The 26,193-nt window shown below is 42.8% G+C and overlaps 1 protein-coding gene across 8 annotated transcripts in view; it reads left to right on the top strand.

The window, feature by feature from the left end:
- LOC129820897 (mitogen-activated protein kinase kinase kinase kinase 4-like) overlaps positions 1–26,193 on the top strand; it is a 94,923-nt gene that overhangs the window by 29,912 nt on the left and 38,818 nt on the right. For all 8 annotated transcript variants that reach the window (XM_055877991.1, XM_055877990.1, XM_055877992.1 and 5 more), the window contains exon 3: positions 20,478–20,534. In XM_055877991.1, the coding sequence (XP_055733966.1) occupies positions 20,478–20,534 (57 nt within the window). The remainder of the gene's footprint in view (positions 1–20,477; positions 20,535–26,193) is intronic.

Below are 26,193 nucleotides of genomic sequence, written 5' to 3'. Positions count from 1 at the left end.
CACATCGAAGGGACAGCAGTGGAGAAGGTGGAAAGTTTTAAGTTCCTGGGTGTACACATCACAGACAAACTGAAATGGTCCACCCACACAGACAGTGTGGTGAAGAAGGCGCAACAGCGCCTCTTCAACCTCAGGAGGCTGAAGAAAGGATGCCTGTTACCCAAAACCCTGACAAACTTTTACAGATACACACTCTAGCGCATCCTGTCGGGCTGTACCACAGCCTGGTATGGCAACTGCATCGCTCTCAACCACAAGGCTCTTCAGAGGGTCTGCACAACGCATCACAAGGACAACAACCACCCAAGCCACTGTCTGTTCACACCGCTATCACCCAGAAGGCAAGGTCAGTACAGGTGCATCAAAGCTGGGACTGACAGATTGAAAAACGGCTATCTCAAGGCCATCAGACTGTCAAATAGTCATCACTAACTCAGTGAGGCTGCTGCTTACACTGAGACCCATCACTGAACACTTGTGACTAACCTACAAACAAATAAAAGTACGAACGGAGACGGATCCACAGTCCCTTCCCCGATTTCATGAAAGGGGGGGACAATAGACCACCCCAAATGGGTAATTTTCTACATTTGCAAGCAGCGGGACAGGTACTTCTATGTATGCTCAGGCGTGCACACTCCCTCAACATTATCAAGACAGAGAAACCCGATACATGCTCATTGATCACATGGAGCACTCCACACAAAAGACAATTAAAACATTTACTAAACTTGTAATTGATGGCTATGAAATAAACCCAAACTGTAGCAGGTTGTGAACTCTGCGAACAATGTTTCCATTCCGATAATGAAAAAAGTAAATTACGGTCATTAATACATACATTAACAGAAATGTATGTAACCAAACGATGGGGATTAACGGTACGTTTACTACTGGTGACATATGTAATGGGGAGTTGATAAAAGTAATCAGGGCAAACGGATAACACAATGAAACAATGAATGCACAGGGATTGTAGGGAGACAGTTGAGTGCATTCTGGAGAGAGACTCGCCAAATCTAAGCCACACACCACTCCCCTTCTTGCCTCAACATTTTAAATTATACTCAACACATTACCTTCACACATTTTAGATGCTTTTCACTGACAGCTGCAACTCAATGACCAGCTAGGCCTATTGTCATGCGCGCTGCCCAAATTGTGGGATTCCCCAAATAGGTGTAACGTCCTGACCAGAGTTATTATGTGTTTTGCTTGTTTAGTGTTGGTCAGGACGTGAGCTGGGTGGGAATTCTATGTTGTGTGTCTAGTTTGTCTGTTTCTATGTCCAGCCTAATATGGGTTCTCAATCAGAGGCAGATGGTAATCGTTGTCCCTGATTGAGAATCATATATAGGAGGCTTGTTTTTGGTTGGGGTTTTGTGGGTGTTTGTTTCCTGTCTCTGTGGTTGTCTGCACCAGATAGGTCTGTCTCGGTTTTTGCACATTTTGTTATTTTGTATGTTTGTAGTGTTTCACTTGTTCTTTTATTAAACATGTTGAACACTAGCCGCGCTGCACTTTGGTCCTCTCCTTCACCTATGGAAGAAAGCCGTTACAATAGGCATAGGCCTATCTACAATCAACAGCTATTTTTTTAAGAAGCTAATGATCCTCGGTGGCTAAGTCATGCTCTCTGGTGAAGAATTTTGAATGATTTTATTTAGACAGGATTTATTTTTGGCAAAACATCAATTTACTTTAGGGGAAGCCAGCATCCGAACAATACACCTGCCAACTTTCCTTTCCAATTCGCAAGTGGCTGAAACCAGAGATCTGTATATAATGATGAGATGCTCATGTCTCCGCTCCCTAACAATGGGAGTTGTTGTCCCAAAGGCAGAAAGGCAGGCTTATTCTGGACATATTTTGGCAGAGTGAACCCTCTCGCTTCGCCTCTTCCTCTCTGCTAAAACTATCTCATCTGGAGAAAGCATCCGAGCGATCAAAACAGCGCCCCTCTGTCTTACTATATGTAGCCCATGTATCTGATGCTGTCTGGCCAAAAAGAGTATGACATGCCATACTCCAGACAGCATCAGATACATGGTCTACACATACTGAGACAGAGGGGTGCTGTTTTGCTAGCTCTGATGCTTTATCTGAGATTAATGCGTTTTTCTGTCGGCACGTGTCTCTGTCAAATAAATGATAAATATGTATATATTTTATTTGGACGAAGGAGGGTATGGTAGGGCAGGCCCCCCAAGGCTCGCCCATAACTCCAGTACTGGTAGCAGTGCTCTTCTTGCTTCACTACCCAGTCAGAGAACTAGGCCATTGGCTTCTCACAGACTGAAACAAAAAATACCAAGCAGGCAGGCAGGATGAACAGCTGACCACTATTGGCACACGCGTGTAGTCAAACAGAGCTCTGTCAGACAACAGACATGCATCAGTGTTTCGTAATGGTTGCCTGTATGACTAGCTGGCTGCACTCTATCCGATGGGGCTTCTGTCCTTGAAATGGTTGATGTGTAAAATTCTTCTGATACGCCGTTATCTGGTCATGCTAACGGTGCTGTGAGTTTATCTGTTAGTTGATTGGTTGACTGGTGGTGATGTATTTCGGGTTGCTCAACAGTGCAGTAGGTTAGTGGCTAGATGGCATCGGCAATTTCAATCAGTAATCATGTTGTTCTGGGTTGTCTTGCATTTATGGTCTGGTTTTATTCAGTTCCCCCGTCTGATGTTGAGGGCAATTGTCACTTCTCATAGCAATAATGCATAATAAAGTCAGAGCTTGTAGTATAAATCATACCAGAAAGCCAGACCTAGCTTCTCCTCTTATTCGCTAAGAGCTAGGCTAGCGCAGCTATTAGCACTCCCCATCAGTTTGAGGGCATAGGGGCTAATAGCTAACACAGACAGCTCCTGCTAATCAAGTTAGTGCTTTCACCTGCTCTCCCCTCTCTGATTAGCCGTAATATTGGTTCCAGGTTTGAATCAATCAGGTTCGGGCCCTTAAGGGTATAGATTCCATTGCAAAATCAGGCTTCACTTCTCTATTCTCTCAATTTCTCTCCCTTTCTCTATTCTCTCAATTTCTCTCCTTTCTGTTTTTTTTGTCTCTTTCCTCTTACCTAAATACTCTGTCCCTTCACTGACCCTGACTGTGTTTACCAGTGTGACGTAAACGGTCAGCTGATCTGATTGGATGTTGGATCAGAGGGCAGTATGGGATGGGAGGAGAGAACATGCTCTTTGAGACTATTGTATCATAACCCTTTCCCTGATACAGGATGTAAATGTTGAACACAATCTTTCTGTAGGCGTCTCCAGTGACTCCATAATAGTTTGCACCTCATTGGATGAGAAGGGGGTAGCTGCATCCCAATATGGCGACCGGCGTATGGGTGGGTGTGTAGAAAGGAAAGTAGTGGGCGTGTGGAAAGGAGTAGGTGAGTCGAAAGTGCTCTGCTATAGGTTAGACATTTTTGATTGAGTGGTGTTTTTTCTTTCGTTTCTTACGACACAACTACCGTACATTGAGCTACCGTACCGTGAGAGTTAGGACTTCTGTTTTTAATAAGCCAGAGGATGAGTCTAAGTCGTATTTCACTGTTAGTTTTACAAATAATTGTAGAATTTTAGTTATACAACTGGGTGTACTTGCGTTGTATGGTTGTGCAGCTGTCACCCTGATATTGGCTACTAGGTCGCTACTTTCCACACCGTTGCCGTTCATTCCCTCCCCATTGAGTGGTAGACTATGTATGCATCAAGGTGACATCTAGATGGTTATCAATGTTAGTTATTTGTTGTGTAGGCTGCTATTCTACTCGAAAATAAAATAATGTAAGAGAAAATAATGTCCACGTTAGCTACTGCCGGCGACACGACTGTGGTACCGAGTAGGAAGCACTTCAAGCTTATCGACTTGTTGTGCTGCCCAATCAGCCACACAAAACGGTCTTGAGTGGCAACAAATACCCTGGTCGCCATATTGGGCTACCCATACATGCATTGGAAAACAGGAATGCCAACTAGACTCTAATTTGGGGCATAGAAAATAGTGTCAAAGGTCGTAGAACAGTAGTTGGATGCCCATAGTGGTTTGGGAACGCTATTTGTTCCTTGGACAGTTTGTTGCAGTAATTAGTAAGCACTCTGGACAATGGATCTGATTTGCATCTAGCAGCCGCTTTAGTACCCATCTTCCTCAGCCTCCAAATCCTCATTATTTTGTTTCTCAGTGTTAATATAAGAACGTTTTCATTTGAGCCCATTTGTTTTATGAATTCTCTCTGATTCCTGTCTCTATAATTCACTCATCCCAGATCCACACTCTCTGAATGAGTCATAAATCATAAACATTTCCCATCTCTCTCTGGATGAGGTGGATCTGACGGGGCGAGGCGGCGCTCCAGACGATAGCGCTCTGTATTAACGTGAATAATAGTGTTGGACAGCGCGGTAATCCTCCTGTGTGCTCAAGGCTTCACCAGGCTTTATTCAAGGGCTCAGGCCTGGCCCAGGGAGAGAGGGGGGACTGGGGGGAGAGAGAGCAGCACTGCCCCTGCCTCTCCAGCTCCACCCTTCTGGCTGTTTTCACTGGTGATCCTCCTGCTTCAAATGAGGAATGTGAGGAGGGGATGGGTGGATGATTGGGGGGGGGGGTCCTCTTTCTGTCTATGTGTGTGTCTGTCTGTCTGTAGGCTACACACCATAGAGCAGGGAATGCATAGTGGAGCTGCAGTCTTTTCCTAGCTTCTCGCTCCTGATGGCTGGTAGATGGTTGAAGCAATGCTTCCCTATAAGGTTCTAGGCAGTACAAATAGGAAAGCAAAGCAGCAATCAGGGCCTCTGGGCCCAACATATTCACTGGGTTGAAGATACCAGTCATGCCTTTGGAAACCAAAGCAGCCATTTTGAGCCGTATGTACAGTCAGCCAGTCAGTAAACTCACAATGTTAAAGTGTATCATTTAAAGCCGCTGCAAAATGGATGTCCATTTCCCTGTCTCCAAACGGTCTTATGTTTAGATCTGAAGGTGTTTAGAATGTGACTCTGTGGTACGTCTGGTGGATGCGTGATGATTTACTTCACACTATCCAGAGTGATGATTTTGGAACACCTTTCATGTTGTGGTCTGTCACCGCTTTTAAACCGTATCCATGTCAGTGTGTGTAACTCAAACCCCAGTGTATCTAAAAATGGGCTGAGCACCCTTAGGTGATGGAAAGTTGTGCCACTGCCCAGAATTGAACTTCTTACTTACTAGTTAGTACTTGACCTGATAGCATGCGCAACACACACTTTCACCAATAACAGACCAATGCACACATGCATGCACTCCCTCCTCCCATGCCTCTCTGGTCAATTTTTGCAATTTATTAACATGCATTTTTGTCCTCAACTAATAGATAGCCTATTTATCTCCTCACGGCCTCTCCCCACCCAGCTCATATTATAGATATTGTATGTCTGAGAGTGGTATGCTTTTTCATTCTTTAACTCCATAGATCTTACCTGAATAGCAGAAGCAGCAGCCCAGCCGCTCTGTGGGAGTGGAACAGCAGTACTAAGAGATTTCTATCTGTTTACAGGCCAGCCGGTACTCCTCCTGGCTTGTTGCAGCTGCACTGTAACGATCAATAGAGGTTTATTATTGACCTGGAGGACTCCCACACCCCTCCCTGTCTCTCTCTCTTCTCTTCTCTTCCCCTCTCTCTCTCCCCCTGAGCAGGGCTGTTTTCTTGGCCTACTTACACAGAGCTCCCTGTTCAAACATCCAAGACACAGCAGACCAGACCAGATCACTCTCTGCATCTCAAATCTCCACATTTCTACCTCTCTCCCCGTGGCTGGAAGAGCAAGCAGCATCTCTCCATCTAAAACCCCCTTCATTTCAGACCATTTTCTTAAACCATCTCCATTTCAAAGCAGCATCTCGTTTGCTTCGCCACATCCCTGTTTTCATCACCAGGGCCATTCAGCAGTTCACCACACACCTCTCCATCTCCCTCAATGGAGAGTGGTAGTGGTGTAATCCCCTGAGTCTCTTGCGTATGACTCTACATGACTTTACAGACCGGTGCTGCACTAAAGTGCAGGGTGGTTGCATGTGTTTGTGTGTAAATCAAGTCAAATCAGCATTTATTGGTCGCATACACAGATTTGCAGATATTATCACAGGTGCAGCGAAATGCTTGTGTTTCCAGCTCCAGCAGTGTAGCAATGTTCCCTCACATTTTTTTCGCCACTGAGCTAATTTCAGGTCTGCTGAGCGCAAACTTAAATGTTGTGAAAATTCTGTGCAACTTCCAGCGCCATTTACTGTGAACACTGAGGCTGTACCTGCTTTAAGTTAGTTTTAACAATGACCATATAGGCTACTGTGGCTATTTGATCATAATGTAGGCCTACCATAGTGGACTACCATAAAAAACAATGGAGAAAATGCACCCCATATCATTTTAACATGGAAATAGCTGTTCTATCATTCAGCCTACAGTAGCAGCCAATGTGTGGTGTTCAATGTAGGCCTACATTCCATGAGACTTTAAAAAAAACATACAGGGCTTGACATGAACTTCTTTATCCAAGGAGGTTACTGAAAATGTTGTGTTTGACGCAAGAAACCACTTTACAAAATAAAATGCATTATTATTCCCATACCATTATTACAGAGAATAAGAATCATTTTGCTACCCTCTGCCTACTGGCTACTTAGCTTATTCAAGCCTGTCTCAAAATACAACACAGCCCCTTTAAGACAAAAAAAATATCTAGAAATGTACACGTTTTGTGCTTTTGTAGGAAGAAATCACTCCCCTATTGCTGACTACAAATGATCTATAACAGGGCTAATAACTCACTAACTAGCAAAGGATATGAACAAAATGTGCACACGTGGCTACATGCAGCTCTCGCTTTGATCTCAGAACAGGAGCATGTACTCAGAACCGCTCATGCTGTAAACACAGTCCAGTTTAAAGATCAGGCACAGATCCATATATGGCAATGGTCTATTTGCATATAGGCCTACTGCAGCTTTGATTTGTTTATGCCACACCGGTCTGTGTAGAGTACGGGCTGAGTAGTGTGTGTCAATGCAATAGAATCCTACTCCGATGCGTTCTGCCTACAACAAAATCTTTTGCATAGTTTGTTTTGTTGCATTGAAAGTGGCTACAGTAAAGGTAAACGTTGATAGTGTTAACAGGGAAAACTCTAGAACAGAGTTCACCAACCTTTTCTGAGTCAAGATCACTTTCTGAGTCAAAATGCAAGCCGAGATCTACCGCTCCGATTGTTTTTTTTAACATGACTTAAAAAACGTAAGCCTGTGCAACATTAACCAATTTAAAACAGTACTGTAGCAGTGAGGTTTGTGCAGTAAGCTATGGCCCAATACATTATCAGCGCATATTGGATTTGCTTGAATTGCCCTGCCAATTCTTTGTTCTTCAGGTCGTTTAAAAATATATATATTTGGGGGCCTCCCGGGTGGCGCAGTTGTCTAGGGCACTACATCCCAGTGACTCTGGGTTCTTGTTGTAGCGCTGAGTGGAAATGGGAAGAACGTGCATTTTATGGCTTATAAAGGTGTTGAATACAAAGTGTTGACAGTGCTGAGTAAGAATTTAAGCATGAACTCACTCATAAAAACAGCAGCTCTTTGCTGTATTCATTGACAGTCTCTCTCTAATCATTGTTTTAAACATTTTGAAATCTCATTTGTTTGTAGATTTCTTATGCCTGCTATACGTTACTGCAGACACGGTAATCTGAGGCATCCGATTGGCCAGCGGTAAGCTTAAAGTGCACCCTTTGCTCTCAGGGCCCACTGGGAAGACAGAATTTGTACCTTCAGACACATGAAATGGTTCAAAATCGCAACCTTTTGCCTAACTGGCACACAGAGCAGCTGAATCGGGTACACCTACCGCCAAACAGCCCAGAGGAATAAAAAAAAAGATAGAACACAAGGCTTTAATGTTGGGTTTTTTACATAAAGGTTTGGTGGTCGACTAGGAATGCCTTGGAGATCGACCAATCGATCCCGATAGACTGGTTGGTGACCACTGCTCTAGAAAGTTGAGTGAAGTTCAATCTCGTGCTTCTCTCTGTGGGCTGATATTTCTGTGCGGCTGCACACGCACAGCTTAGATGGAACATTGCAGTATAGTAATACTACCTAAAAAAACCTCAACCATATGCACATAATCCAAAAAGAAATACATTTAGAAATATCAGAACGAGACATGCCAAAGTCCGGAAAATAACTATACAGTACTAGTCAAAAGTTTGGACACACCTACTCATTCAAGGGTTTCTCTATATGTTTACTATTTTCTACATTGTCAAAATAATAGTGAAGACATCAAAACTATGAAATATGGAATCACACATATGGAATTATGTAGTAACCAAAAAAGTATTAAACAATTCAAAATATATTTGAGATTCTTCAAAGTAGCCACCCTTTTCTTTGATGACAGCTTTGCACACTCTTGGCATTCTCTCGGCCAGTTTCATGAGGTAGTCACCTGGAATGCATTTCAATTAACAGGTGTGCCTTGTTAAAAGTAAATTTTGGTGACTTATTTCCTTCTTAATGCATTTGAGCCAATCAGTTGTGTTGTGACAAGGTAGGGGGATGGGGGTATACAGAATATAGCGCTATTTGGTAAAAGACCAAGTCCATATTATGGCAAGAACAGCTCAAATAAGCAAAGAGAAACTACAGTCCATCATTACTTCAAGACATGAAGGTCAGTCAATACGGAAAAGTGCAGTCGCAAAAACCATCAAGCGCTATGATGAAACTGGCTCTCATGAGGACCGCCACAGGATAGGAAGACCCAGAGTTACCTCTGCAGCAGAGGACACGTTCATTAGACTTACCAGCCTCAGAAATTGCAGCCCAAATAAATGCTTCACAGAGTTCAAGTTACAGACACATCACAACATCAACTGTTCAGAGGAGACTGTGAATCAGGCCTTCGTGGTCAAATTCCTGCAAAGAAACCACTCCTGAAGGACAACAATAATAAGAAGAGACTTGCTTGGGACAATAAACACGAGCAATGGACATTAGACCGGTGGAAATCTGTCCTTTGGTCTGATGAGCCAAATTTGAGATTTTTGGTTCCAACTGCTGTGTCTTTGTGAGACGCAGAGTAGATAAACGGATGATCTCCGCATGTGTGGTTCCCACAGTGAAGCATGGAGCAGGAGGTGTGATAGTGTGGAGGTGCTTTGCTGGTGACACTGTCAGTGATTTATTTAGAATGGAAGGCACACTTAACCAGCATGGCTACCATAGCGTTCTGCAGTGATACGCCATCCCATCTGGTTTCCGCTTAGTGGGACTATCATTTGTTTTAAATGTCAGGAATTGTGAAAAACTTGAGTTTACTGTATATACAGTTGAAGTCGGAAGTTTACATACTACACCTTAGCCAAATACATTTAAATTCACTTTTTCACAATTCCTGACACGTAATCCTATTAAAAATTCCCTGTCTTAGGCCGGTTAGGATCACCACTTTATTTTAAGAATGTGAAATGTCAGAATAATAGTAGAGAGAATGATTTATTTCAGCTTTTATATCTTTCATCACATTCCCAGTGGGTCAGAAGTTTACATACACTCAGTTAGTATGTGGTAGCATTGCCTTTCAATTGTTTAACTTTTGTCAAACGTTCTGGGTAGCCTTCCACAAGCTTCTCACAATAAGTTGGGTGAATTTTGGTCCATTCCTCCTGACAGCTGGTGTAACTGAGTCAGGTTTGTAGGCCTCCTTGCTCGCACACTTTTTTTCAGTTTTGCCCACAAATTTTCTATAGGATTGAGGTCAGGGCTTTGGGATGGCCACTCCAATACTTTGACATTGTTGTCCTTAAGCTATTTTGCCACAACTTTGGAAGTATGCTTGGGGTCATTGTCCATTTGGAAGACCCATTGGCGACCAAGCTTTAACTTCCTGACTGATTTGACATAATTTTCCCTCCTCATGATGCCATCTATTTTGTGAAGTGCACCAGTCCCTCCTGCAGTAAAGCACCTCCACAAAATTATGCTGCCACCTCCCCGTGCTTCATGGTTGGGATGGTGTTCTTCGGCTTGCAAGCCTCCCCCTTTTTCCTCCAAACATAACGATGGTCATTATGGCTAAATGGTTATATTTTTGTTTCATCAGACCAGAGGAAAAAGTACAAAAAGTACAATCTTTGTCCCCATGTGCAGTTGCAAACCATAGTCTGGCTTTTTAAGGCGATTTTAGAGCAGTGGCTTCTTCCTTGCTGAGCAGCCTTTCAGGTTATGTCGATATAGGACTCGTTTTACTTTTACGTTTTACTTATTCTTCCAGCATCTTCACAAGGTCCTTTGCTGTTGTTCTGGGATTGATTTGCACTTTTCGCACCAAAGTACATTTATCTCTAGGAGACAGAAGGTGTCTCCTTCCTGAGCGGTATGACGGCTGCATGGTCCCATGGTGTTTATACTTGCGTACCATTTATACTTGCGTACCGTTTGTACAGATGAACATGGTACATTCAGGTGTTTGGAAATTGCTCCCAAGGATGAACCAGACTTGTGGAGGTCAACAATTTTTTTTCTGAGGTCTTGGTTGATTTCTTTTGATTTTCCCATGATGTCAAGCAAATATGCACTGGGTTTGAAGGTAGGCCTTGAAATACATGCACAGGTACACCTCCAATTGACTCAAATTATGTCAATTAGCCTATCAGAAGCTTCTAAAGCCATGACATAATTTTATGGAATTTTCCAAGCTGTTTAAAGGCACAGTCAACTTAGTGTATGTAATCTTCTGACCCACTGGTATAGTGATACAGTGAATTATAAGTGACATAATCTGTAAACAATTGTTGGAAAAATGACTTGTGTCATGCATAAAGTAGATGTCCTAACCGACTTGCCAAAACTATAGTTTGTTAACAAGAAATTTGTGGAGGGGTTGAAATTCGAGTTTTAATGACTCCAACCTAAGTGTATGTAAACTTCCGACTTCAACTGTGTATATGTATATATACATAAGTTTATGTCTACATGTAAGAAAAGCAACCAAACCATATGGTGGGCTAATTCATAGCACTAGAGATTGATTGGTTTGGTTCTGTTATCTGGAATGCAGTGCTTCTACATGAATTCCTCCTCTGCGCTGGTCCTCTTGTCTCTTCTCTAACCCTTAGTGTGTGTGTGTCTCTGGGAGTGGGCTGGAGTGGTATGCAGCTACTGTATGTCACCCCACTGTGTGTGTGTGTGTGTGTGTGTGTGTGTGTGTGTGTGTGTGTGTGTGTGTGTGTGTGTGTGTGTGTGTGTGTGTGTGTGTGTGTGCGCGCAAGCACTGTAGCTCGTACGGGGATGGTTATAACGTCACATTCCAATAATCATCCTGTGATGAATCGTTGTCTCTGCTAACTCAATGATTAGCATAATTAACATAAGTATCGTGACATGCATTACTGGATCGATCAATAATGCCTTATTGTAGATGCAATAGCATGTTAACGCTGTGGGACCTAATAATGCTAGAGATTTACTTGCTGAGATAGAGAGAGTATGAGGCAGTCTTAGTAAGCTGCATGGACAGTTAGCTCTTAGTTTGTATGTGTGTGTGTGTGTGTTTATGCCTCCAGCTTTGGGACAAGGGGTTCTTTATTGCAACCGTCTGGGCTTGGGGGACGGGACAAGGGGTCCAGGTGCATGCACCCCTAAAGGGGTCTAGGTTTTTGGTCACTCGAGGACTCCATACAATTCCATGTCCAGGACATAGGTTTGGTTAAGTTTAAATTTTAAAACAATCCTAATGTGACTTGGATTAAAGGATAAGCGCCTAGACTGGTGCAAGAAATATGGTGGAAGGAAACTTTTTCCCACGTTTACACCAATCCAATGCTTTTTTAACTTTAGTAGTAGATGTAAGAAGAATCAAGTACCTCAACCAATCAATATTTTCTGGTTCATCTTGAAGAAGACTCTGTGTTCCATAGAGGTGGTCATTCGGTATGCCAAACCTGATGACAAGCTTAGTATTCTCTCCAAGAATGCTCAGGATGCAGGGGAAGAAACCAGATCCAGTGCCACAACTTTGGATAAACAGCCATCCTTGCCTTGCAGAACTGGAGCGGTGACTCTGTAAGCATACCCCCCTTTACCTCTTCCAGGTATTTCCGCAGCCCACAATGGGCACTTAATGCCCTGCCAGGTTGAGCCTCTGGCTGGACAGTGACCTCAGACACAATCTTCGATGTGATTAAGCTATATTTCTGAAGAACTGGTTGAGATGCTTGCTGGATTCAACGTGCTGGAATCTTGCTGGTGTCCTGCTGCTCCACTACTGTACTCTCTAATTTGCTGAAGTACAAAAGACTCTGCTTCCCTCATCAGTGGCTCCATCTCTGTTGAGAGAGACTTGGGTCCATCAGGCAAGCTGCTCCAGGGGTTGAATCAAAGTTGGCTGCCAGATGATTCAGTATGCATGCAAAGCGCTCACTCAGTGACTTCAGGAGGACCTGTGCCAACTGTTTTACAACAGTAGTTGACTGCAAGTGTGCCTCAAAGTTGAGAAGGCAAGGCACCGCAACTGGCTGTCAGTTTGAAGTTGGTCGGTGTGGATTGCAAACGACTCCAGCAACTTCACAAGCTGCTCTAGCTTGGCCCAATCACACTCTGTGCTCGCCCTCAGATTTTCTTACCTATTAGCTACTGATACCAAGTGATACTGATGCACTAGCTAGGCATATTTGAAACACCGGCATCTACTGGCAGCATTTACCTGCCAGATTCAGAAGCTCGAAAACCCCATTAGAAATAAAAGCTTAACACCATTACATTTTAGCCCAAAGTCTAGAAGAAATAAACTAAAACTAAACATAATTTATGATCTATTTTATTTTACGATTTTTATTTTTTGCATGTTTGCATTGGCTTATTGATACACACAGAAACATATTAATGTATATGTGTTCGAGAGCGTGTGTGTGTGTGTGTGTGTGTGTGTGTGTGCTGGTCCAGGATGACTATACTCCCCTGGTATTTCCTGAGGGAAGTGGCTTTCTGGGCTACGTCTAATCTTGCTTTCATCTTCCTCAGACACGAGACGCTGAACGACACACTTCCTATACTCTAATGCTTTTTCAACTTTTAACTATTTTTCAGTTTTCTAGTTTGGTGTGTTCTGTACTTGATAGCGCTGCTTTTGTGTTCTGTTGCGTTCTTTGTTTGTATTGATTTCCTCCTATTGTGTGTTGGCTTCTGTGTGTTTCTTGTAGTTCCACTCCAAGTCTAATGGGCACGTTCTATTGGCTACTACATAAACAACAGACTGACACATTAATGCTAGTTGTCATCACCATCACTGATATCATTGCCTCCATGACTTTTAACGTCACTATCGTCGTCATCAGTAGCAGCACTGTCATCATTGCCAATATGACTACACTTATTTTCCATTTGTTCACCTTAATGTCCCTTTCCTCTACTCTGGTGAAGACACACTGCTGCTCCCCTCTCTACTGCTCTCAGTCAGAACAAACACCCCTCCCATCCCCCATCTCTGCCTCCAGTCAAACACAACAACAGAAATCGAAAATAGTCTCACAGAACACTCATAGGTCCTCCTCTCACAGCATCTGTACTAACTAGTCCCAGTCGGTCCTGGACTGTCAAGATTATTTACTGCATATCAGCATAATTCATGTTCCTCTATTTGTTGCCATTTGTAGAACAAGAGGTGAGGTAAGATAGTTGGGGATGGGGGTTGGGTTTTGGTTTGGGAGGTTGACCAGACAGGAAGCCAAATTGTGCTCTGGTCCTTTAATGAGGACTCCAGATGAACCCCCTGTGTGCTGGGGTCAGAGGGCAGAGGTCAGATTCTCATAAGTATTATCTTATGAACTGGTCCCCATCGTCCTAGAAGGCTTCATTACCACATCTCCTTCCCTTGGTGATTACTGATAGGTGAAGGGGTAAGAAGGCTGAAGGAAAAGAGGCCTTCGAGACTGTTATGGAGGAAGTCACTCCAAAATGATCTGCTTGTGGTCAAAGATGCAGGTTTTCCACAGTCAACTGAGACGGTGGATTTTTAAATGTAAATTAAACACAGAATCCAGTGTTTCCCCGATATTCATTTAGCAGCGGCTGGTAAGTAGAAAACAGTGCAAGATTTTGGCAGTTAAGCCCACCCCTTTAAGATCAGAGTGACAAGTTACAACCTATATCTTTAGCAAACAGAGTGAGCAGTGGTGCAAATTAGAGCCAGGATTGCACAGCCACTGTGTGTTCTTTATCATCTCCCTACAGTGCATTGGCATGAATCAGTTATATTTCCGATGGTGTCAACATCATTTTGCCACCTGCTGAAAACAATCCTAGGGGAAACACTGCAGAAGCCCATCTGTTATATTTGATTTTATATACTGACTATATTTGACTGTGACTAGATGCAGCTGGGGAAGGGAACTCATAGTGACTAGATGCAGCTGGGGAAGGGAACTCATAGAAAAAAGAAATACTCACATGGCTGGGGTATTATTGTCCTTTGTGTGTGCGTGTGTGTGTGTGCGCACGCCTGCGCCTGTTTGTGTGTGCACCTGTGTGTTAGGCAGATAGAGGGCAGACACAAGGCTGTGTGTCTGTGGAGTAGAGGAACCTGAGCAGATGATGTCATAGTGGAGTGGGCCTCCTGTGATTGGTCTGGGTGCTGCCGATATCACCTCTCTCACCTTGGAGAGGACACACACACACACACACTTCTACACATACTCCTAAACACACACAAACACACAAACTCCTACACACACTCCTAAACACAAACACACGTCCACAAATGCACACACGCACACATGCAAGCACATACACAGCTTTGAGAGTGAACTGGTTGGGTGCCAATCACTTGTGGGTTATTTAACTTCAAAGAGACCTGAAACCAAACCTCACGATGGAGGGATGGAGTAAAAGAGTGAATGAGAAACAACTCATTGAGACAAGCCAAAGGCTGACACTGACATCATGACAGGTAGTGATGAATTCTGATCTCCAGTCAGGGGCGCCTATACCAACCCTCCTTACCATATGCACCCAGTCACCCTCAGGCCCTGTGTGTTAGTCTATGGGTGCGTGTGTGTGTGAATCTGGATAACCGCTAAGATCCGCAGAAACACTTGGCCCTCAGCCTCTTTCTTTCTTTGCTCCCTCTTATTCCCCATCTCCCTCTATCTCCCTCTTCTCCCACACCACCTCTGCACGCCCACGTCTCTCTCACACACTCATGTACTTGAAATTGCTAAAAAGCCCTTGGAGGGAGAAAATGTGTTCTACAAATTCTCAAGGTGAGGAAATAAGGCTAGACTGATTAGGCAATAAGCACTGGATATGTATTGTGTGTGTCTGCATGCTCATACTGTGAGTGTGTGCTTCATGTGTTGTACGTGTGTGTGTGTCTGAGTGTATGGTGTTTGCCCAGAGTGAAAGAGCCCAGTGGTCAACCTCCATCAGGTTCCATTAAACAGCAGCATCCATCTTCCTCCAGCATGTGTGGCCATTACACCAGCTCTGCTGAGTCATCCATTACCCCCTGACATACACACACACACAGGTGTGTGTCCATTACAGTCCCCAGAAAGCAACACAGCAAGTGACAGAAGAGAGTGATCGAAGCCATTTACTGGTCTTCAGCCAACCCTTCTCACACTGTGGTTAGTGATGCACCGATATGACATTTTTTGCCGATACCGATATCTGATATTTTCCTTGCAAAAACAAAAAAACAATACGAAAACCGATATTTACAGTTTTAACAGTCTTTTAAGCATTCTAGTACAGTTAAATAGTTAACACACACATGGACGCAGCGGTCTAAGGCACTGCATCTCAGTGCAAGAGGCGTCACTACAGTCCCTGGTTCAAATACAGGCTGTATCACATCCGGCTGTGATTGGGAGTCCCATAGGGCTGCGCACAATTGGCCCAGTGTCGTCCGGGTTTGGTCGGGGTAGGCCGTCATTGTAAATAAGAATTTGTTCTTAACTGACTTTCCTAGTTAAATAAAGGTTACACACACACACACACACACCACACTGACCAAAATGTTATTTTGTTGGCATTTACGTATGTCCCCATTACCAGTAAAACACAATAAAAACCTATTTCTTTCACTTACTTGCTGTACTGCAAACCGCAAATTCCACTATTGTGCCTAATCCTTATTGTGGCTAGCTTCACAACACATAACCCGGTCAGGTCGAGCCTCACTAGCCAGATGAAGCTCGCTGGCTGCTATTTATTTTCATGAACTGAAGTTCAATTTCAATAGGTGAACAAGTGGCTACCTTGCTAATACTTACTCACAATAATTCCTAAATCATTGCTAAGAATAGTGAAATGACTGCAGTTTCTACTGGTCATTGTTTTCAGGCTGGTTGTATTGGTGCTATCTAGGTACCAAGCTAAAGCTAGCTAGCTACCCCAGAAGTTGCGGTCAAACAAATAAATCTTTATTACCAACGTTCGTGGCCGGTGTTTGCTTGTTTGCAGACTTTTTTGTTCAGCTTTGACAGTGCTACTGATAGTTGTTCAGCTTTGACAGTGCTACAGAACACACAACATTCTATAATAGAACTGTGTTATTTGACGTCTCAAATTAAAAGCGTATTTAACGTGTCAAATAGTGTTATTTGACGTGTATCTTTTTTGACACGCAAAGACCCAAACGGCGTTCCCTAGTATGTCGGGAAGCTAAGAGTAGTGACTCTATTACTCTGTAACTCTGGTAGGGCAACATCTGAACAATAGCGCACTTGGTAACGTTAGTGTGTACCGGTGGTCGACCAGTCGAGAAAGCCAACATCACCCACGACAGAGGACGGTTGATTGTCAATGGCAATGAATTCCATTATCTTGGCGTTAATGGATTTTGCCCTTGAGTTGTCTCACTAAAATGTTCTTACTCTTTCAAATGACTGTTTGACTTGTTGACTGCTCGATCCACACAGCAGACATTGTGGGCTAGGTTAGGAATGCTGTGTTGCACGTGTAGTGCAAAATTTTACATGGCGTCATTACGTCATGTACCTACGTTATATAGGTATGCACGTCAGCTTTGACATTGGTTTTGCACATCGGCGTTAACCTGTTTGGGCTGCAGGGGCAGTATTGAGTAGCCAGATAAAAGGTGCCCATTTCAAACGGCCTCGTACTCAATTCTTGCTCGTACAATATGCATATTATTATTACTATTGGATAGAAAACACTCTCTAGTTTCTAAAACCGTTTGAATTATATCTGTGAGTCAAACAGAACTCATTTGGCACAAACTTCCTGACCAGGATGTGGAAAGTCTGAAATCGAGGCTCTGTTCTACTTCCTGCCTATAAATTGGCATGATACGTATTAGTATACGTGCACTTCATAGACCTTCTCCTGGATGTCAAGAGGCGGTGAGAGAAGACATTTAGTGTTTATCTTGGTCTGAAGTGGAATACAAGCTCTTTGTATGATGTGTCCCCCATTTCTTGTTTTCTGGAGAGCGCGAAGAGGGACCTGGATTTGCCTTCTGTTTAGCTTCTGTTATAGGCGACTAATATCTCCGGCTTTGATTTTATTTGATACATGTGACCATATCATGGTAAAGTATGTTTTTTCAATAAAGTTTCATCAGATTATTGAACTTTTTTCGGGAGTTTTGCCGTGTTCCGTTCTCTTCCGTTTGTTGACATGGAGAGATTCGCGCTACTTGGCTAGTGTGCTTGCTAAATCGAGAGGGAAAATGGACGTTCTAAATCCAAACAACGATTGTTCTTGACAAAGGACCCCTTGTCCAACATTCTGATGGAAGATCAGCAAAAGTAAGAAACATTTTATGATGCTATTTCATATATCTGTCGTACATGTGAACTAGTCGTCGGCGCCCAACTTTGGGGCACTCTAGCTATACCGAAGCTGGATGTCGTAATGAAGTTATTTTTTAGAATTCTAACACTGCGATTTCATTAAGAACTAATGGATCTATAATTTCCTATACAACATGTATTTTTTAGTTATGTTTATGAATAGCTATTTGGTCAGAATATGTGTGTCAGAAAAAGTGTCAGAAAAATATCCGGACGTTGTGGAAAAAGTAGCTACGATAGCAACATGTATAACCACTGATTTCAGCTCTAAATATGCACATTTTCGAACAAAACATAAGTGTATGTATAACCTGATGTTATAGGACTGTCATCTGATGAAGAATATCAAGGCTAGTCAAAAATTATGTATCTTTTACTGGTTTGTTACGATCGCTAACTTTTACTGCTGGGAAATGGCTTGTCTTTCTGGCTTATGTGGTAAGCTAATATAACGCTATATTGTGTTTTCGCTGTAAAACACTTAATAAATCGGAAATATTGGCTGGAATCACAAGATGCCTGTCTTTCATTTACTGTACACTATGTATTTTTCAGAAATGTTTTATGATGAGTAATTAGGTATTTGACGTTGGTGTCTAATTATTCTGGCTGCTTTCGGCGCAATTTCTGATTGTAGCTGCAATGTAAACTATGATTTATACCTGAAATATGCACATTTTTTCGAACAAAACATAGATTTATTGAATAACATGTTATAAGACTGTCATCTGATGAAGTTGTTTGTTGGTTAGTTTGGTTGGTTCTTGGTTAGTTAGGTTGGCTTTGTGCATGCTACCTGTGCTGTGAAAAATGTCTGTCTTTTTTTTGTATTTGGTGGTGAGCTAACATAAATATACGTGCTTGTTTCGCTGTAAAACATTTTAAAAATCGGACATGTTGGCTGGATTCACAAGATGTGTACTTTTCATTTGCTGTATTGGACTTGTTAATGTGTGAAAGTTAAATATTTAAAAAATATATATTTTGAATTTCGCGCCCTGCACTTGAGCTGGCTGTTGTCATAAGTGTACCGACGTCGGGCTTGCAGCCAGAAGAAGTTCAACTAGACTTCTAGCCGATACCGATGTTGGCATTTTTAGCTAATATCGTCCGATTCCGATATGTTCACCGATATATTGTGCATCCCTAACTGTGATGGTTTCATCAAGGTAATAACATTGCTGTTCGATGACCATTCTACACTATTGTTGAAAGACCATTTCAAGGCATGAACATCATATGAACAGTATAGGAATTATAAACCTGCAATTTAGATTTATCTAGGTACCGGTATGTAACAGTGATGGGACTTTTCCTGTTATGCTTACAGGCTGCTCTTTGTGTTGTACCTATGTGTGTTTGTGTGAATGTGGACTGGTGAGACATTCTTTAATCCCCACAGTCATTAGACAGATCACCAGATTAGATTACCCCCTCTCCCAGACAGAATCCCTCAGGACCACAGCTGCCTTACCCCCTGCCTGACATTAAACAGGGAAATAGGCAGTCCATTCTGTTTGATTGGGGGTTGTGAGGGTTTGTGAGTGTGTGGTTCATTTATGGGGCCTTGCTGAGATTTCTGGTCTGGTGTATCCCTGGGCAGCCAAGGGTGGAGTGTTAAAGTCTGTCTGGTAGCTGGCAGTGTCCTCGTGGGGTGCTGTGCGGTCCTGTGTTGCTGCAGCTTGGTTGAGTTCCCTGCCCTAAGTGGGGTGTCTTTGTCAGTGCCTGAGTAATTTTAAATACGCATCTCGACTCAGGCAGGGTTGCCAAGTGCTGAGGATGGACACACACACTAGACCTGTCACTCTTCTCCTTCTTTCCTTCAGCCTTCTCTCCTCCCTATCGGTAAAAATGTGGTAGGACACGTTGTCATGGTGACTGTTGCATGCAGGGCACTGAAAAGACTAAGCAGACTGGCGCTGAGAAACAGACCCCCAAACTTAGCACTGACATATGGCCCATACAACTGTCATGACTATGGGATTCTCTGTCTTTTCATTCTCCATCTCTCTCTCTTATATCTAGCTTACTGTATTCTATTCAGCATTTGATTCGGATTTTGCAAGGAGGTTTTTTATTGAGGTTGTGAACTCATGTCTTTCTTTGCTCTAGTCATCCTTTTAGTCTGCTCATGCTCCCAGTCAGACCAGCAAAGCCCTGTAACCCCCCCATTAACCACCTCCCTTACTATTCCGCTACTTCCTCTGTTAACAGAATATATTATGTCATTGAAGATTGCAATGGTTAGAATGATTTACATTCTGAGGTAACTAAAGGCTAGCATGGGGCTGTAAAGATGGACGTAAAGATGATATCTGCATTATAGTTTCCATGATTATCATGTGAGGTGTCCACTCATGGTTAGGAATGAAATAATCACCAGTACTGTGTCTGGAATCAAGCACTCAAGCTCTTTCTGACTGAAACTACGTCACTTGGATACTTTGCATATCAGGGCTGAAATTATGTTGTTCACTCATCTCACTCTCTGTCTCTCTCCCGGTCTCTCTCTCTGTCTTTGTCTCTTTCTCTGTCTGTCTCTCTCTCTCTGTCTCTGTCTCTCCCGGTCTCTCTCTCTGTCTTTGTGTCTCTTTCTCTGTCTCTCTCTGCAGGGCCGACATGTCAAGACAGGGCAACTGGCGGCCATCAAGGTCATGGATGTCACAGAGGTAAGCCTTCGCTCGATTGGGAGAGTTTTGTGTGTGATATAACAGAGCGCTGGTTTGACATTCACTTCCATTCATTAGGAGTTCCATGTTGGTTCCCAGTGCTCATATACTACTACTTCCTGAATAATCCAGGGATTTATGACATCACTGTCTAATCCTTTATTGGACTTATTTTAGACATTATATTCCCTCCAATAGGCTCCTCAGAGGAACATTTCCTTTTTAAGAACCAAAGGAGTAGATAGTAAAATTACATCCCATGTCAGACCTGGTGTCAAGACCAAATCGGGTTAGAAGCTAGGATCACAGAATAGTACTTGACTCAAGGTTCCAGCTATGTTTGATCATAAATACTCTATAGCCACCCACATTATAGCCCATGTAGATTTGGGACATATCCCAAGTCGATTTTTATTGCATCTGAGGCCCTAGATATGTCTTAAATATAACCAAAACACAAATAGCTCGATAGTAGTAGTTGCCAAGATTAACCTCCACCGCCCCCCTGCTCTCTCTCCTTTCCTCAATTCCCCTAGTCAATATTTTCCCTCCTAAAATAGCTATAATATCAGGTTTATATGAATGTAGGGCTTCAACCTCCGTAGTATTTTTCCTCTTCATGCCACAAAGCTGAGTTTGTGTTTGGAGCTGGATGGAGTGAATAGCTAGCTTTTCACGTGGCGCTGACTGGTAAGACACTTCAGGAGAGCGGTCACTTCCGCTAGCAAGACAGAGGTCCGGAGTTCGTGCCAGGTATGGGCTGAATCGGGAGGAAGTGGTACTCGATAAGCAAGCAGCGTGACATCCTTTAGAACTGCGTATTCAGATCATCTGGGGTCTTATGTTACGGGGTGAAAACTGTTTTCATGGGCACACAAATCCAAAATGATGCATGCGATTGCAAAATCGAATGAATGCACCAATTTGTAAGTCGCTCTGGATAAGAGCGTCTGCTAAATGACTTAAATGTAAATGTAAATGATGAAACCGCGTCTCATGAGGATCGCCACAGGAAAGGAAGACCCAGAGTTACCTCTGCTGCTTAGGATAACTTCATTAGAGTTAACTGCACCTCCGATTGCAGCCCAAATAAATGCTTCACAGAGTTCAAGTAACAGACACATTGCAACATCAACTGTTCAGAGGAGACTGCGTGAATCAGGCCTTCATGGTCAAATTGCTGCAAAGAAACCAATACTAAAGGACACCAATAATAAAAAGAGACTTGCTTGGACCAAGAAACACGAGCAATGTACATTAGACCGGTGGAAATCTGTCCTTTGAGTCCAAATCTTAGATTTTTGGTTCCAACCGCCGTGTCTTTGTGAGACGCAGAGTAGGTGAACAGATGATCTCCGCATGTGTGGTTACCACCGTGAAGCATGGAGGTGTGATGGTGTGGAGGTGCTTTGCTGGTGACACTGTCTGTGATTTATTTAGAATTCAAGGCACACTTAACCAGCATGGCTACCACGGCATTCTGCAGCGATACGCCATCCCATCTGGTTTGCGCTTGGTCCCACTATCATTTGTTTTTCCACAGGACAATGACACAAAACACACCTCCAGGCTGTGTAAGGGCTATTTGACCAAGGAGAATGATGGAGTTCTGCATCAGATGACCTGGCCTCCACAATCACCCAACCTCAACCCAATTGGGATGGTTTTGGATGAGTTGGACCGCAGAGTGAAGGAAAAACATCCAACAAGTGCTCAGGATATGTGGGAACTCCTTTAAGACTGTTAGAAAAGCATTCCTCATGAAGCTGGTTAAGAGAATGCAAAGAGAGTGCAAGCTGTCATCAAGGCAAAGGTTGGCTACTTTGAAGAATATAAAATATATTTTGATTTATTTAACTTTTTTGGTTACTACATGTTATTTCATAGTTTTGATGTCTTCACTATTATTCTACAATGTAGAAAATAGTACAAAATTAGGAATGAGTAGGTGTGTCCAAACTTTTGATTGGCACTGTATACACAACACATAAAATGGCACATAAACAGGCCAAAACGGCTCCTACAGTGAGAGTGAAGGTGGTGTCAAGAATCTGAGCTCAACACAGTAATACACACTGGATGTGACTCAGCAGTTTCCTACACTACGTGTTGAAGAAGAACTTGTGAGTCATCACTATTTGCGTTACACACTCATCTTATCTTGGCATACTGCATATAAGAAGTTTGTGTGTGTGTTTGTGTGCGTGTATACTAAGTGTGAACAGAAAGACAGACCCAGACTATTGTCACTAGGCAAATGTTACAGACAGTATTTGTCTACATGACAAAGCATATTCCTACTCTGTTACTAATTGAGAAAAAAACATCCAAGCACCCTCCTTTTATTTCACATGTCAATAACGCAAAAGACAATATTAAGAAAATAACGATTAGGACAGGGAGAAGGATGGATAGAGTGAGTAGGAGGACAGAGAATGAGAGACGGATTCTGTTTGCCAGACTGTCTGAGTATTGGCGTGTGGCTTGTATTTATACAGTCCTACTGGTGATCTACACTTGTTAGAGATCTTTCACACATCAACTCTTTTCTGTGAAGAGAGTTTTGGAAAGGGGTAGTTTTCTCCCTGTTCAGCTGTTTTGTAAAATAAACACTTCAGTTGGGGTTTGGGCATTTGCCAAGAGAGGGATTTAGTTGGGTTGTGGTAGCATGTTTATTTTTGAAAAGCTTGATCTTCTATCGTTGTCCTGCAGGGGGATAGGCTAGTCTAGTGGATTTACAGGATTCAGTACATATGATATGCGTCATCCAGGAACTCCTGGTCAGCAGAAAACATCTGCTTGTAGAGCATGGAAACAGAGACCCAGATTTTTCTCTTGAAAATGTATTCCTAAAAAAAAGCTATTGATTTCAAAGTTTAACAAACCATACACCTCTGTAAAAAGGCAACTTTTAAAAATTTCCACAGAGTTTACCAAGCACATTTACAGGAAGAACTGTGCAGATACAATGTTTGGTAACAGAATAAAACTGAGGGAGATTGTACTGCATCTGCAGTTTTTCCAGTAAATATATATTTTTTAATTTACTTTGTAAATTGTTCAAAGTAGTCATTGTGCATATAGTTGTATGGTTTGTTAAACTTGAAATCAATGTTTTTTGTTTGGCATACATTTTTCCGTTACAGTGGAATTGCCCAGTACTATTTATCTGTGTATACAATGGTATAGTACTACTTTAAGAAGCAGAGAGCCAGGTAGCATCATTGATGTATGTGTAGTGGTGGTGCACACCAGTTATAGGGTCTACGCCTAAGATGGGAACATATCTTTGTATTGTAAACCCAGTACTTCTGCCCAAGCTCCCTACCATGTATGTGTGTTCCGTGTGTTCCTGTGAATATAACATATTACAGTAAAGCTACAGACAGCTCCAGTATAGTTTTAGCTTCACTCTACTCTACAGGCTCATTTCAGCATATGTGCTCTGACCCAGATACCACTTCCTGTCCTACATACAGCACAGAGAGAGAGGGAGGGAGAAGAGTGGAAGAACGAAAGAGTTTGTTTTTCTTTCCTCCTCTCAGAAGGGTCATTTGAAGTGCAGTGGGATCATGGGAGGGTTTTAAGTCGCTCAGTCACTCGTCTCTCATCACCTCTCCTCCCTGCTGTCTCCTTTCTCTCTCTTGCTCTCCCCTTTTCTCTTGCTCCCTTTACCGTCCTCTTTCTTGCTCCTTCTCTCTCTGTCTTGCTCTCTTCCCATCACTACCCATCTCTCTTCTCTCCCTACCACTCCTCTCCCTGCCTCTCTGACTGTATAACTTCTAATCACATTAGCTGTACTAGAGCCAGAGGACTGTAGTATCTAGAGTCCTGCTCCTCAAGCTAACCTAGCAGAGAGGCTGCTGTTGGAGGCTAATTCACTGGGATTCAATAGGAGTCAGAAGTTATTAGAAAAATCCCTGATTCAAACAGTCTCTCCATCTTTCCTCTCTCCCTCTTGTTTGCTCTCTTCTTTTTCTCTCTCGTGCACTGTCTCTCTCAACTCTTCTCTTCTCACTGTCTTGGCTCACTCTCTTAGCTGAATATCTTTATTGTAGAAAGTGAGATAATGATGGTGGGAGGTAATAAAAAGGGTGACCCATCCCCCTTATTCTTTCCATTGTGTGTGATACTATCTGTAAAATGGCCACCCTTGTTAACACCACCATCATTATCTCACTTCCTACACATGATTTAGAGTTGTGAAAATGGCATCCGGACTATGAGAGAACTGGGGGATAGAAGATGTGGTGCTGAAAATATGAGGTTATGGAGAGTGCAGACTAAGAGAAGAATGGCACTGGAATGCATAGCGGATGTTTCACGTGCTCCTGACCAATTCTGCTATTTTGTGAGCTCAATTTTTTTGTACATAATGTCTCCTCCTCCATTTCCATGACCGAAAAGAGCTTTTGGACATCAGAACAGTGAGTCAGCGGTACAGGACATACTGCTCACCCCCGACCTGGCCCTGATCCGGAAGAGAAAGAGACAGCGATATAGAGGCCGATGCGCGTGCACCCTAATGAAGCTACGGCGGAAAGTAAATAATCTGCCTCTACCCTCTGTTCTATTGGCGAATGTACAACAATCACTGGAGAACAAACTGGATGAGCTCCGTTTGAAACTATCCTATCAACGGGACCTGAAAAACGAATATCCTATGTTTCTCAGAAACTAGGCTGAACAAGGACATGGATAATATTCTAGCTGGTTTTTCTATGCATCGGCAGCACAGAATAGCAGCATCAGGTAAGCTCAATGGATGTGTGTCTTATTGTTAACATCAGCTGGTGCGCAATCTCTAATATTAAGGAAGTCTCAAGGTTGTGCTCGCCTGAGTTAGAATACGTTATGATAAGCTATAGACCATATTATTTACCAAGGGAGTTTTCATCTATATTTTCCATAGCCGTCTATTTACTGCCACAAACCGATGCTGGCACTAAGACCACACTCAACAAGCTGTATAAGCAAACAAAACAATGCTCATCCAGAGGCGGTGCTCCTAGTGGCCGGTGATTTTAATGCAGGAAAACTTAAATCTACCAGAAATGTCACCCTAGCAACTGGAGGCTACAAAAATCTAGACCACCTACCTTTACTCCAAACACAGAGACACCTACAAAGCTCGCCCTCAATTTTGCAAAGCTCATTCCTGCTTACAAGCAAAAACTCTTAACAGGAAGTACCAGTGACTCGCTCAATACAGACGTGGTCCAATGAAGCCGATGCCAAGATACAGGACTAGAATATCATCAGGGAGTACCACATAAGTCACCGGCTTCATTAATAAGACGATGAGTAAAAAAAATGGCAGGTCATCCCAGCAATAGGAAGACAACATGTTGAGGGAGCATTATACAAAGTGACGCTAAATCAATGTTTTACCACTGCTAAATCAATGCTTTACCAGCCAGAATGGTTTGAGTGAATCATACACTGTGTGTGCGCGTGCCTGTGTGATAATATTGGTTTATTTGGCTCCATTATCATTTACGATATAGAACGTGCCATTTTCACTTCCATGCTCGTCAACATTCTCGTTGTGACTGAAAGTCAATAAATGGTGGTATTTACCAGGCTCAATCTGGTTGAATAAATAGCAGTCTGTTTCTGTTATTGTTGTCATGATTACAACAAACTTCCCCTCTGGAAA

This window comes from Salvelinus fontinalis, chromosome 23, assembly GCF_029448725.1.
Source record: "Salvelinus fontinalis isolate EN_2023a chromosome 23, ASM2944872v1, whole genome shotgun sequence".
Classification (NCBI taxonomy): Eukaryota; Metazoa; Chordata; class Actinopteri; order Salmoniformes; family Salmonidae; genus Salvelinus; species Salvelinus fontinalis.
The sequence above is the reverse complement of the archived record's forward strand: the minus strand, read 5'-3'. Positions and strand labels throughout refer to the sequence as shown.